Below are 14,288 nucleotides of genomic sequence, written 5' to 3'. Positions count from 1 at the left end.
TACATAAGGACATTAGTGAGGAAGGATCTTAGCTCTGAAGGGTCATAAAGTGCTGGAAGGAATAGTATATAGACCGCCCACCACCAGCTCTAATTCTCTTGCCTAAATCGAACTAGGAAAGAACTGGACAATAGAAAACAACCAAACACCCAAAAATTTCAGAAAGCAGAAATAGGCAAAAAGGGGGCAATTTTCACCAAAAACTTCACGCATTAAAGAGCCTTCAATATGGCCTAGATGGGTTCTTACATGCTGGTTTAACTCAAGATTTGTGCAAGACGCCCCTTTCGCAAAGCAATTAAAGCTACTGCTATGAACATCTGTACTTAGAGCATGAAACAAATTATTGAAGTTTGTAACAAAGGCAATGTAAAATTGTGGGAGCCTTGATCTTCATATGGATTGGACAAGTCAAATTCGTAAAGGTAATCTGGGAGATCAGGTTGGAGAATATTTTTGTGACAGTTTACTGAAGAAATATGTTCTGGTACCAATAAGGAATAAAGCTCTTTTCGATCTAGTTTTGTGCAATGAGGCAGGGTTACTTAGTAACACCACAGTAACAGATCTGCTGGGAATTTGTGATAATACAGTTGAATTCCACATAAAGTTTGAAAGCGATATACTCCAACCACAAGCAAGAATCTTAAAAAAAACCCATTACATACATGTGAGGGAAGAGCCGGCTAAGGTTGATTGGAAATAGACAAAGGGGGACAGTAAATAAACACTGGGAAATATCAAATTAAAGGAAATATGCAAAATGGTCAACAAAAATACATTCATTACAAAACAAAAACTCAGCAAAAAAGATCTCTGTGTGGCTTACTAAGGAGGTTAAGGATGGTATTAGCTTAAAAGAAGAGGCTTATAATGTTTCAAAGAATAGTAGTAAGTCTAAGGATTGGGAGTTTTGGAAACCAGCAAAGTTTCACCAAAAGGTCGATAAAAATGGAAAAAGTAGAATGAGAGTAAACTAACCAGGAATATTTAAAAATTGCAAGATCTTCTATAACTAAATAAAATGGAGGAGAATAGCCAAAATAAATATTGTTCCCTTAGAGACAGAAAATGGAGAAATTATGGGGAATGAAGAAATATTTCTTCTGTCTTCGCAGTTGAAGACACAAATTACATACCAGAAATAGAGAGTAACCTAAGGACTAATAAGTGATTAAATTAAGGTAATTAATATCAGCAGAGAAAATGGAGTGGATACATTTAAGGGACTAAAATCTGATAAATCCTAGGACCCGGTGGTCTACACCTAGGGTTCAAAATGAGAGAACCACAATTAGAGTAGAATTTAATGTCCTCCCCTGCGACGAGTTTGGTGGCATGGGCATTTAATCAGGCAGGAAGTCAAGTGTCATTATTTATGCTTGACTGAGAGAGCAAACATCCATCACTCTTGTTGCGACAGCTGTACCCCAGATAAAATATTGCCTGATTGACAGGGCTGACTCCCTGATCTCTGTGATCAATTTCACAATGTTTATTTACACAAGGTTAAATGGTTTGAATATTTGTGGTTTCTGTTATTAATGCATTAAAAGGTCTAGATGATTGTGTCAGGAAAATAGAGGTAGTTTTAAATCATCTATACTTGTATCGTTAAATGTTAGCAATAAGGTATAGTTTTAAATGGGTTTAATTTAGTGTTGCTGTGTAAGAAAGGGTAAACCTATAGTTAGATTCATGTCAGACAAAAGTGTTTGCATCTGGCAGTTTTTGGTTTTAGATGTAACTGTGCTTCAATTGTGCTTAGAGAGGGCTGCAGTGTGAAAAGTAAACAAGCTGGGAGAAGCATAAAGTCATTGCTTAGCAACTAAAGGGGCATCCTTTGAGTAGGAATTATTTTTGAGTTAGTTTAACTGAATTCATTAACAATTGGTTTTAGAAAGCCAGAGAAGGAACATCTCTCTCAGCTTTTCTAGAAGAAAAGCCATACTATGGATAATGGTTAAGAAAACAAATGCTGGAAACTTAAAGAACAGCTAGTTAAGGAAACTAGAGAAATGAAGAAACATTTCCAGGAATATTGAAGTGAAAAGGGTCAAAGAGGAACTGCATTTTGGAACAGGATACTGTTTTTGGAAATTAAAGTCAGACCCATGAAAAGGAGAGCTGATGAGGCTGACTACAGACAAGCCATAAATCTGAAGTAATCATAAAGTTTGGTGGCCTTACTCCTTGTGTTGAAGCAGTAGTATTCTATTGGCGACTGAGCATCTGAGTTTGTGTAAAAGCATTTAAGACAAAGAAAACCTGAAAGGAGAGGTGGAAAACCTTGTTCTGGATTCCTTGTTAAAAGTGGAGCAGAAGCTTTGTTTGAAAGGATAGTTTAAAGCGTGACATTTGGAAGTAGAGTTTGGAAACACTCGTGACATTCATCTGCGGGGATTGTGAGAGAAATCCATGGAAGATTGATTGAGTGGCCATTTGCTTTCAGAGTGGGTTATTATCTTTGAAAACTGTCTACGTTTGTGAAGCTAAGGGGGGAGTAATGAAGTATTGCATCATAATCAAACTTTTCATGTTTAATAAATGTTTTTTTCTTGTTGTTAAAACTAATTAGCAGTCCCGCGACTCTGCTGCTCCACAAATGATATTTGTTTGAAGATTTTTTTTTACATATCCTGCTGTCCTGCACGGGGAGATAGTGACATAATGATAATGTCACAAAACTAATAATCCAAATGCCCTGGGGGCATGGGTTCAAATCGTACCACGGCAGCTGATGGAATTTAAATTCAATTAATAAATCTGGAATAAGTCTCAGTAATAGTGACAGTGAAACTAAGACCCATTTGGTTCACTGATGTCCTTTAGGGAAGGAAATTTGCTGTCTTTTCGCCAGTCAGGCACCAGACACAAAGCAATGTGGTTGACTTTTAACTGTCCTCGGAAATATTGAGTTCAAAGGCAATAGGGAATGTGCAACAAATGCTGGCTTTGTCTGCAAAGCCCACATCCAGCGAAGGAATAAAGAAAAAGAAAACTATAGGATTCATTGGTTGTACATCGTATATAGTACCAAAGCTTGGCATTGGGGGCGCAAAGTCCATAGGGAGTGGGTGGAGTTGCCATAGCCTGGCAAAAGAGGCATGATGGGCCATGAGGGGGTTGGGTAGAGGGGCCCTACCTTGGTGTTGGAGGCTTGAGGAGGACCTTTAGAACTCACCTTTAAAAGGTCTCCTCGTGCAGGCTGGATTGCACAACTCTTCAGCGGGACCATGAGCCATAACTCTGGCCTGACTCCATGAAAATTGCAGGGAGTAGGACATGCCTTTCTTTGCAAAGGAGCTGGCATGGTTGGGAGTGCCGGGTCCAGGCTTTTGGCAGGGACCAGCCCGCACATGAGAAGGAACTCCTGAAAATCAGACAGCCTAGGAATAGGGTCGGGAGTCCCAGAATTGGGATCTGCCCAAAATTTTGAATGGGCTTCCAAGTCAAATCCAGCCCATGGTGAACAACGATTCATGATTTTCAGTTTTGAAAAGTGTTGCTATGGACTTAAATTTTAAATTTCCTGAAAGGTATTGACCTGATTACACAGTGATTGATTAAATTTTACAGTCGTACAACTGAGACCAACGTAAGAAAAATTCTTCCCCTCACTGGCTGCCCTGCAGGCCACCAGCCACAGTGCAACCAACCTCCAGCTTACTCTGAGGTGGTTCAATGGGTGAATATCCAGACCATAATTTCCTATAATTTACTTCAAATACCTTGTCACCCATTACCTCAATAATTCTAATTTTTTAGTCACAGTTCTAGTCACTTTATTGTTTTTCCTTTGCTTTCCCAGCTTTTAAACTGCTATCTCAGAGCTCAAGGGGATGTGAGTCATAAAGTATCTGCCCCTTCATAAGCACATTTTTTTTCTGTATTGTTAAGGTTTTCATACATTATTTCAGTTCCTGTTTACTAATTTTAAAAAGTGCATTCTGCAATTGTAGCGCTGTCTTCCTTCATGGAAATGACACTTTAAAAAAATCTGAACTGGGTGTATGTTGATATCTGTGCAGGATTCCCCACATCTATATCCACATCTCTATGCAGAAAATCATTGCAATTAGTATACCATTTTGATTCTGTATTCTTTTTGATAATTTACTTTTGATTCTGTCTTGCATATATGTCATTTGTTACCTTTTACAATGCATTTTTTTTACAATTTCCACTTTCCAAAAAGAATGAGATCATGACTCAGTCACTTGAAGCAGAGTTACTGACACTTCAGAGAGTCTGAGAACATGAGGGAGAGATGATTCAGTTATTTACAAAGAATTAATCATGGTTCTCACACTCTCTTAAATAAATCAGTCATGACATATCTCACTCTCTACAACTATCTCTATCCCTTTCTTTAGTTGCTATTCAGGTGCTCTCTATCATTTGCTATCTGTTACTTCAGCATCTGTCATGTCTGGTTTCCTCTCAAATCTCTGCTCCTATATTCACAGATAACTTATGATTTTATCCCCTTCCCTTTTCAATCTCCTGACGTTTTAACTGACATCTCTTTTAAATGTTCATTACTCTATCAGTTAGCTCATGCAAAGAATCCAAAGACACTTCTGTATTGAAGAAGAGCTACCAATGGCAAGCTTGCAGGACTACCAACTATTGAATCACTTCCTGAGCTGCTGCTGGGTTTCTTTTGAAAAGTAAATCTACAGAGCCAGATTTTTCTCCATTTTATCCACAGGAATATGATTTCCAATGGGCCTTGATTAGGAATATTGGTCGTAACTAGAGTGAACAATGGAGGTCAACATATAGAGGTTGCTGGTCTTCATCACCGCTATCCTTGGGCACCTTATAAGAATGGGGAAATGTCCTAAAATAGACAATTATTCTCATAATTCTACCTGATACGTAATAGTCTAGTTCCCACTTCCTAGCATTTGATAGGATGGGAAACCCCAAAGACTGGGCAGCCATTTCTGGTAGTAACAGAGGGGGCTTGGTACTTTAAGTATTAACATAAGGATGCGCCCCTTGTTTTGTAAGGGGGAGCTTTGGTGCTGGTGTGCTGAACCCTGAGGGTCCAGAGGAGCACCACCAATGCCTCAGCAAAGAAGGGCATCCAAACCCACCCCCACCCCCCAACAACTCAAATAACGGGTCACCCCAGACCAAGCAGGCATGAGGATATTAGTTTTGACAAAGGGTCATCTGGACTCGAAACGTCAGCTCTTTCCTCCCCTTACAGATGCTGCCAGACCTTCTGAGATTTCCCAGCATTTTCTCTTTTGGTTTCAGATTCCAGCATCTGCAGTAATTTGCTTTTATGAGGATAACTCTCCCCATCATGGGGGTCTCGTGGCTGAACTGTCCCTTCTGCCCTGGCAGACCTGAAGATCACCCCTGGCATGGTGATTTCAGGTAGTTCTGTGTTTAACATTCTTCACTCCTGCCTGTCAGCTGTGAAACTTTGAAAAGGCCTGGTAACTTTAAGCTCCATGCCCCATGAACAGCTGGTAAGATTTAAAACGCTGCAGCACTCCATTCTGCATCAGGAATTTCCCTTCCTCTCTGTCAGAAGCTGCAGGTGTGAGCAGGCCCTTTTAAAGTCATCTGACAGAGAAGAGATGTCAATTTCTCTGTGGGTAGGGGGGAAGGGGGCGGGGGGGGTTGGGGATGGTGGTCCTGTTCACAACTTTTCACCCAGCCACAATGTATTTATACAGCTTTCATTGGAAATCTATGAGCCTTCCTAGAAAGCGGAAACCTTTGAAACCCTCTCTATTCCTTTGAAAACCTTTGATCTTTTTCAATTTCATAGTGCAGTGCTTTGAAATAAGCTTTCTGCCCAGGGAGCAAGGAGATTAAAGCGACCAGGCCACTTCAAAATGTTCATACCTAATAGATAGGAATGAAGATGTTGATCACAGAGCTACCTGAAATCAGCATGCCGGGTGATCTTCAGATCTGCTAGGATTAGGAGGGGCAGCTGAGCCACGAGACCCCGATCCGGGAGAGAATGGTGAGATCAAACCTTTGCCCCCATGTGGTGAACCATCGTTGGTTCCCACTAGGTAGTACTGAGCCAGGGTCTGGCCAGTACTACGAGTATGTATATATGTTGCTGTTGGGGTTAGGGATGGGTTGTTCTACTTGTTGCTGTTGGGGTTAGGGTTGGGCTGTTACACCTGTATTATAGTTATTATGGTACATCCCAGTCGGGCTCCGCCTCCTAGGAGAGGTATAAAGGTCACTGCTCTGTCTGGGACTCCTCAGTCTGGGATCGTGTACTATACATGGTAGCTTCGTTGTAATAGTAAATAAAAGCCTTTATTTCCTTGAGCATCTCAAGCCTCGTGTGTGATAACGCGCATCACCCCAACCCCCCGGACCCTTAGGGGACCCTCCCTCTGCAGCATGGCAGTGGCAGAGGGCACAAGGGCACTGGACCTACTTCCTTGACCCCCCTTGTGACCCAAGATGCCAGGCACTACCGAGGCCTGAGGGTGGGCACGAATGAAGGGGTCTGAGGGGAAATGGGGGCTGTGTGAAGGTCTGAGGAGGGAGAGGGAGTGGGTAGTGCCTGAGAGAGATGTAGGCTGAGTGGGATTTTGAGGCAGCTGGGGAAGCCTGGAGGTTCTGAGGGGATGGGGGCTGAATAGTGGTCTGGGAGGGGGTGGTGGGGGGAGGTGTTGGCTCGGGTCACCCTTATGCGTGCATGGTGTTGGGGGGGAGGGGGGGGAACCTGTTGTCTGAGTTGTAGGGGGAGGATGTCCCTCTTTGCTGAGGGGTCAGTGGTGCTCCCCTGGTCAGTTAGGGGATGAGGATTACCATTTCAGTTTTGGGGGGAGGGAGACCATTTGCACAGATTGGGGCGTCCTTTTTCTCTGAAGAGCTGAGCTGGCCGGTGGGTTTCTCTCAATGCATTAATTTGCATCCAACAGGTGGGTGAATCTCACTTGATAGACGCTGCCAATACCAGGGGAGACGCTCTGATTTTCCCGCTGGCGTGGGCACATAGCCCGATCCAGGAGAATCGCACCCATTTGAAAATAAATTTGCCTGTATATTTCAGTCTAAATTGTCACCCACAAGGGTAAATAGTGATAAGTATTTTGTGGGTATATGCAAAACCCAGACATACTCATCACATTCTGCAGCAGTATACACAGTTCAAAACATTACACATCCATACGCAATTCCTGTGCACACCCATGTGCACAACTGCAACTGTTGTGAAACATATCCTGTTTTAACTTTACAAGCATCATGCGATTCTTCGATTATGTCTGCTTCCAATCTGGATTATTCAAGGTTGATGTTTTGACATTCGTGGTACTTTTATGAAATGCAGTTAAGTCCTCCGGGTATAAGGAGATTAGCCTACTGTTTGAACCTATCCCATTGTAACTGCAGACCATCGTACACAGATTACATGTGCATTGAGTCATCCTGTTGTAGATCAAACTCAATCCCAGGTCAGTAAAGGTGAAGAGCAATGAGAGCACTGTCAGGTTAAATGCGTTAGGCAGCAATATAACCAAGTTCCAGTATTTTCTAACGAAGGGTATTGATCAAATTCTGTAAAATGAAAAGTGACGTTTTATTTTCTAGTATTATTAACTGGGTGTATTCCATTACCCTATGTAAAGTAAAATTTGTGTTAAATTTCTACTGTTTCAATACTGGTCATTATATTCTGTACATCATTTCTATTCCTTGTCAGTTGAGAGGAGGCTTTGAGTACAATGATTTAGGTTCTCTGGAGACCCTTAAGAATTCTAAACCATGAATAGCTGCCATTACTTAGATTCCTTGGCATAGATTTTGATCTGTAGGGGAGTGAGGAACAATAATCGGACATGTAATTTCATTTTCAATATTTGTTTCATTGTTAGTTGATGTGAAACAATTACAGTTTTTGAGATGATTCCTGGTATTTGGAAATGATCAATAACTTCAATGAAGAGATAGTCATTTCAGTAATATTTATTGATTGCTGTCTCCTTATCCAAATGAAAGAGATTTGGTCCATCTCCTTTTTTAATAATGTGTTGAAGAAAGTTGTATGAAAATGACAAAATGCTGCAATTTGCAAAATTATTGTCGATACAAACATAGTAAGAGAATGTTGACCTGGATGCTTAGTATTTGGAGTTGGTCATTGATAGCACTGTTTGTAAAAACTTCATCTTAATTGCTAAGCAGGTTATGATTTAAATGAAAAGATCTGGAATAAATATTTTTGAATTAACATCATGCATCTGTTTGATTTAACCAGTGTTATGGGGGTAGATTTACAAGTTTCACCTCCCAGGGTCACATGTTGGGAATTCAGGCTTTAGGGTTAGTTGACCCTGCTGAATTTTCCATCTATTAATTTTATTGGACAGAAAATTCCTAGGAACACACCGCCCTCCTTCCCAAACTCCCGTAATGCAGTCCCAATGTCCACAGCTATACATTGGGAAAGAGAATGGTAACGTTATCCCTTAAGTGGCAGCCTGGTGTGGATGTAAAATTGTTTGCAGGTACATCTGCAAATTAGTTGTTTTGCAGGTAATTTAGCTATCCCCAAGGAAATAGAAACAGCCAAGAGATGCCACGCTTGTGCTGGCATTATGCTTGAAACCCAAGATTAAATTCTAGATAAAATGGCATTTAAAAATATTTGGAATAGGTGTTCATGATCTTTATTTATTTGAAAAAACATTTAAATGTTTTACCATTATTTCACATGAAATGCATTTTTTAATGTTTGGTATTGGGTGCAATGGGAACTTTGTAATTCGTGCATCAGGGCCAGAATTTTGCTTGGTCAGGTATGTGTTCACCTGGGCTTGATGGTGATGATTGTTGGTTGACATAATAGATGCTACATGGACTGAGCAGACAGAGCTGACTTTCAGCTTTAATGAGTAATGAAGCTGGCCAAGAACATGTTGTTCAGTCTCAGCATGAAGAATCAAGCATTTCAGCAGAAATTAATGAGGCACCAGAGTCTGATCAATGATGGCTTGAATGATACTGCTTCAGGTCGCTTAGCTTCATGCTAGTACTGTGAGCCAGGGCATCTGGTTGACTTTTACACTAGGGCCTGATGAATGAAAAGCTTGCAAAATCTTGTTTATCTTTAAAATGTCTTGATTGAGGAGCAGCTGCATACAAGGTTTCTTGATATATTCTATATATTTATTGTTTATTAAAATCACTGACTGGGCTGTAACATTTCATTTCGAAATGCACTGAGAAGTCCTATGCCTTGTTCTATCCCTGGAACTAACTGTTAACATTTAATTGCAATACCTATGATAAGAATTTTAGAAGTAAATGCTGTGTAATGTTCACTCCAAAATTAGCAGCGGGTATATAATATGTTCAGAGTGCAGTATAAATGGAGAGCTTGGGGTGAATTTTCAGTCCCCCTGTGCAGCAGAAACACTATGACAACCACCGGCAAGTTCAAGAATGTACAACCCACTGCCGATGTTATGGTGGTCATGGTCATTTTGCTGGGTTTCTTAAGGAGGTGCCAGCCAGCTGATTGGGAATATTTAAAATGGGGTTTAAAGATGTCAATATACAAATCCTCCTTCATCTTAGAGCACATTCCATTATTTTACCTTTTATTGATAGTAAGTTAATGGGCTTACAGATTCATGACATAGTTGAATCATCATTTTGGAGTACAGATTCCACCTTTTCCTTCTTTCAGTCCTTTGCAGTCTCATAGGTACTTAAGGGGTTCCCAGGATGATAACCAGTGCCACAAAATTTTCCATTGTTGCCTCCGGCTGAATGAATGAGCTTAAATACTCATGCTTAATTCAGTACTCCTGCAATGCTGATCTCTAAATCCTCTGGGATGCAGGGTATACTCCAGTACTTGGTTAAAAAGTTACACAAATGTAATCATCTCCAGTGAATACTTGTAAAATATATATTCATTTAATATTTAAACTAGTTTATCTTAACTTTTCCTACTACTTTTATATTTAATAGTTTGCATTTTCTCTCTAAATGCTCTTATCATTTTTAACTTTCGTCGCTGTATTGATTTCTAGCATCTTCGTTTGACTCCTAATAATTATATCGTGCTGTGGCAAATTTCTACATTCCTCCCACCAGTTTTCTCTCCTTGGTTCATGCACACATTTTATGTCCTTTTTATTGTTTCTATTTTAAGTCATTGTGAATAAGCATTTTGGGGAATGCTTGTTTATCTTGCGCTTGCATTTCTTGGATAGATGTGCACGCTCAACATATTATTTTAAATGTGCAAAGTTTGGTTAAATGAGATGTATTTTATTATTGTTCCCCAGTTAATTTACCCTCATTTTCTTTTAGGTTTTTAATATATGCAGTGTTGCTGTTTCTTTTCCTCTGCTTTTTTTGTTCTCTCTCAACTTGTTGTCTTTATTGGAGCATGTTGGATACCAGCCTCACCCCTTTCCTGGATTGGCGGTTTTTCTCTTGTCTATAATAGACTATTCAGTGTGGTCTCAGTGAGGGTCATTTTAACTTTTGGTGAAGATGTGCAATGAGCAATTCCAGTTTGCCTGCCAGTTGGAGAGTTTTGTCCTAAGATAAAAGATAAAAGCAAAATACAGCTCTGACAAAGGGTCATCTAGACTCGAAACGTTGGCTCTATTCTCCCCCCACAGATACTCTCAGACCTGCTAAGATTTTCCAGCATTTTCTGTTTTTGATACAGTTCTGTCCATTCACTTCAATTGATAGGAAAATTGCAGGGTTGTGTAGTGGGTAGCCACACCAATATTATCATTTTAAACCATCTCTAAAAGTTAAAGTTACTCCAATGATTTTTCTTTCTGTTTCTTTTCTTATTTTAAGTTTTAATTTCTCTGTTTCTCGGGCTTTTTATTTATCTCCTTTGGATCTGTTTCACCACCCCAATAATTGTTGTATTTCCTGCACATGGAGCTTCCTCTGAGGACCTGAGACAATCCAGAAAATTTAAGTGCAGTGTCTTGGTGGCAATTATACAATAGCAGCACAGAAATCTGCTGAATAACAACGTTTGCAGTTTTCCTGATAGCAATGAATGTGGGCCTTGAATTCTTGTCCTGATGGTTGTGAATGCTGTATTTATCACATCTTACTCCTAGTTATTTTACAGGAATATGTAATTATACAAAAAATGTGATTGTTTATACCTTCAATAAAATACCCAATACAATGAGAAATCTACTGGATTCAGTAGTCGTCGACATACAGATTGCAAAGATCACTCTTTGTAGGGATGCCATCTTCTGTATTTTAAACAAAAACTTTGGGGTAGTAATTAGAATGCAATTTGCCTATCTTTCAGATCTAAAACAGGTGTGACAACAATGGATTTTTCAGTTTATTCAGGATCTTTTTTTAAAGACAGCCTTGGCAGTCATTTGAAAGAAAGTCAGGCCTCATTTCAACATTGACATGTGGGTCCAGTACCCATTTTAGGAACCATTTGCTAAAATTGAAGAAATTTACTCCACTTGCACGGCACCAAATAGAGAGTGACGTCAAGTGATCCTCAAAGGGCCATCCTGCCGCCACATTATTACTATGGCTGCTGCTGGCTCATGTTTACTGCGTCCATTTACCATATGCCATTCCCCCACCATCCCACCCGCTCCCTGCACTGGCTTGAGGATCAAGTCACTATCCCAAAGGACAAAATTGGGGAGAATGAAGCAGCAAGCTGCACTGGGATACCCTATTGGTGCCTGCAACTCAACACTACTATTAAAATGAGAATTAATTTTTGTCATCCCAGGATTTCCATCTTCAGGCACAAGTATCCTCATTATTGCAGATCACCTAATTTTGTAGCAATAAATTGTATTTTGACATATTTTGTATTGTGGCTCATTGTGCTCAGATTCAGTTACCTTTTGTAGAATATGAAATATGGCTGTTTATCTTTTCATAAACCATTAGAAGCAGCAACTACTTTTCATCGTGTGTACACGAATATCTTTTTTTTTGGCAAAATAGCAATGACCTAAATTAGTTTTATTTATGCAGCTACACACATTGGCCTCGGTACTCCCATAGTTAGTCCTGTAAGTGCAGGAACTGAATTTCCAATTTGAATTACCAGAGATATAAGCCCTGTCATTTGTTCCCCTCAGCTGGAGTTCTGTCCTCAAGAGACCTTATTCCATCTGCGTATTCAAGTTGCTTTCCTGGGGGAGAGGGATGGCAACTAAGTAATTTTCTTTGTTTCAACTTGAATAATTTTCTCTTCAGACAGTCTTCCTGCCATCTCTTCACTATAGCTTTGTTCTGTTGTAACCTAATCGATGCCAGACCTCTGTTGGGCAGTTATTTGAATAACGTGCTGGTAACCAAACTGCAGCAAGCAGCAGGAAGATAAACTTACTGCCCTCCCAAAGCAGTATCCATGGCATTAGACACTGAAACTCAAAATGATGCAAGGTTTTTTTTTTATTTCATCGCCACAAACCATTTTGAACACATTTGGACAGTTCCTTTTTATATTTGGTGCTCAAGAAGGCAAGATGAATACATTTGAAAGGTTACATTCTTGTTTTGCTTAGAGAAGGTAATGATCATTGCTGTAGTGACATTAAAAAGAAAATGTCTGGCTCAGAATCTTTAAAAGCAAGGAAACCTTTGAAAAGGGGCTTTTAAAAAAAGCACAGATGTTGGCCAATGAAATGCAAAACATTAATCTTGTAATGAAGTATGATTACACGGTTTTTAATACCAGCATGACTTCTACCATTTACTTTGACATCTGGGGTTTTTGGATACAGAGGAGAGAATGTGTATAACATCTTCAATATGGCAAATTTGAAAAGCAATGAGGTTTTAATTAGCATTCTTTGCTTTGTTTTCTTTTCAGAGGCTTAAAGCAGCACTGAGTCAGCACCCTGCGGCTTTGTCAAATGGAAATATGAACATGATGGGTCAAGTAATGGAGATGATGACATCCAGGCAGGAGCAGCCACCACAGCCACACCATCACATGCACTCACATCAGCACCAGCCTCCCTCCCACCATCCTTTCACACATCAGCAGCAGCCACCGCACCCACATCAACATCATCCTCACCATCACCAGCAAAACCACTCCCATTCTCATCCACACCTACACACACATCCACCACAACACCAGACCCCTCCGCTGCAACCTCTCCCTACAGGAGCACAGAGTCAGGTAAATCATCTATAAGGATATTTATAGAATGTATTACAGGTATATGGCCATACCACTGAGTGAAATGGAAACTGATGCAAAAACAATGATCATAGTGTCTATTTTCTATCATTGATGTAATAGCATTGCAACAGGAATCTTTATCACCAATAAAAAATAAATAAAATGTGTATTTTGTAGTACACTTTATCAATAACTTTGTACCTGGAGATGTACCCTAATAAAACCAGAGGGAAGAATTTCTCTGCTTACTTTATATAGCAGGACCATTGTAAGTTAATGAGAATTTCCTGTAGTTAGTGTTTCCTGCAAAGTTTTAAAAGCATATTTTCTAAAGATATTTATGGGGAGATTTCTATCTGGGCCCACACTCAGTGTTCGAGCAGAAATTGATCTCATACAGATCACCCCATATGAAGAATTCAGGCTGTGTGCGTCAGCAGAGCTAGCCCTCAGGTATGTTTTTGTGGTGATGGAACAAGCAATGTGGGGAAGGGGAAAATCATCAGGACTATAGAGTCAGGAAGAATACTCCTGTTTCTCATGGATCCACGGAAAGCAGTGGAAGATCTTGGCTGGAATTCTCCCAAAAAATTCTGAGTGTCGAATTTGCGTGAAAACTGAAGTAATTCACGCTGTTTTTTTCAGTGGGAGTTCAGAGAAGAATCTCCCACACTGTGCACTGCAGAGGCCACCAGCATGAATATCATTAAACTTCGTGGGTGGGGCCTATCCCCACTGGAGAGGCCGGCAGCATAGCGCTGAGCGGGCGACTGCACATGCGTTGATCTGTCAGCGCTGAGATCAGCGCATGCACAGTGGCTCCGCACTGCCGGCCTCCCGATTGCTGGCCAGCCCCGCAATACCACAAAGCCTGCCCTTCCAGCTCCCCATGGCCTGATCGCTGCCGTCCCCCCAACCCCCTCGACCATTCCCGTGCCAGCGCTGAATCACCCCCCCCACCCCCCCACACCCACCGTCCAACCTTCTGAGGGGCCCCGATTGCCCTCCTTCATTCCAGCAGAGCCGGGCTGCTGGCCCGGAGTGAGGAGCTACTGTAATCCCCACTGGAGTGAACCACTGCGGATGGAGGGGTAGAGGCTAGCGGGCCTGGAGACTTCAG

General features: G+C 40.8%; 1 protein-coding gene across 4 annotated transcripts in view; it reads left to right on the top strand.

Annotated features, from left to right (window-relative positions):
• creb5b (cAMP responsive element binding protein 5b) overlaps positions 1–14,288 on the top strand; it is a 353,679-nt gene that overhangs the window by 314,567 nt on the left and 24,824 nt on the right. For all 4 annotated transcript variants that reach the window (XM_078239765.1, XM_078239766.1, XM_078239768.1 and 1 more), the window contains one exon: positions 12,851–13,165. In XM_078239765.1, coding sequence (XP_078095891.1) covers positions 12,851–13,165 — 315 coding nt within the window. The remainder of the gene's footprint in view (positions 1–12,850; positions 13,166–14,288) is intronic.

The sequence above is a fragment of the Mustelus asterias genome, chromosome 2 (genome assembly GCF_964213995.1).
Source record: "Mustelus asterias chromosome 2, sMusAst1.hap1.1, whole genome shotgun sequence".
Classification (NCBI taxonomy): domain Eukaryota; kingdom Metazoa; phylum Chordata; class Chondrichthyes; order Carcharhiniformes; family Triakidae; genus Mustelus; species Mustelus asterias.
This window is presented reverse-complemented; position numbering and strand designations above follow the sequence as displayed.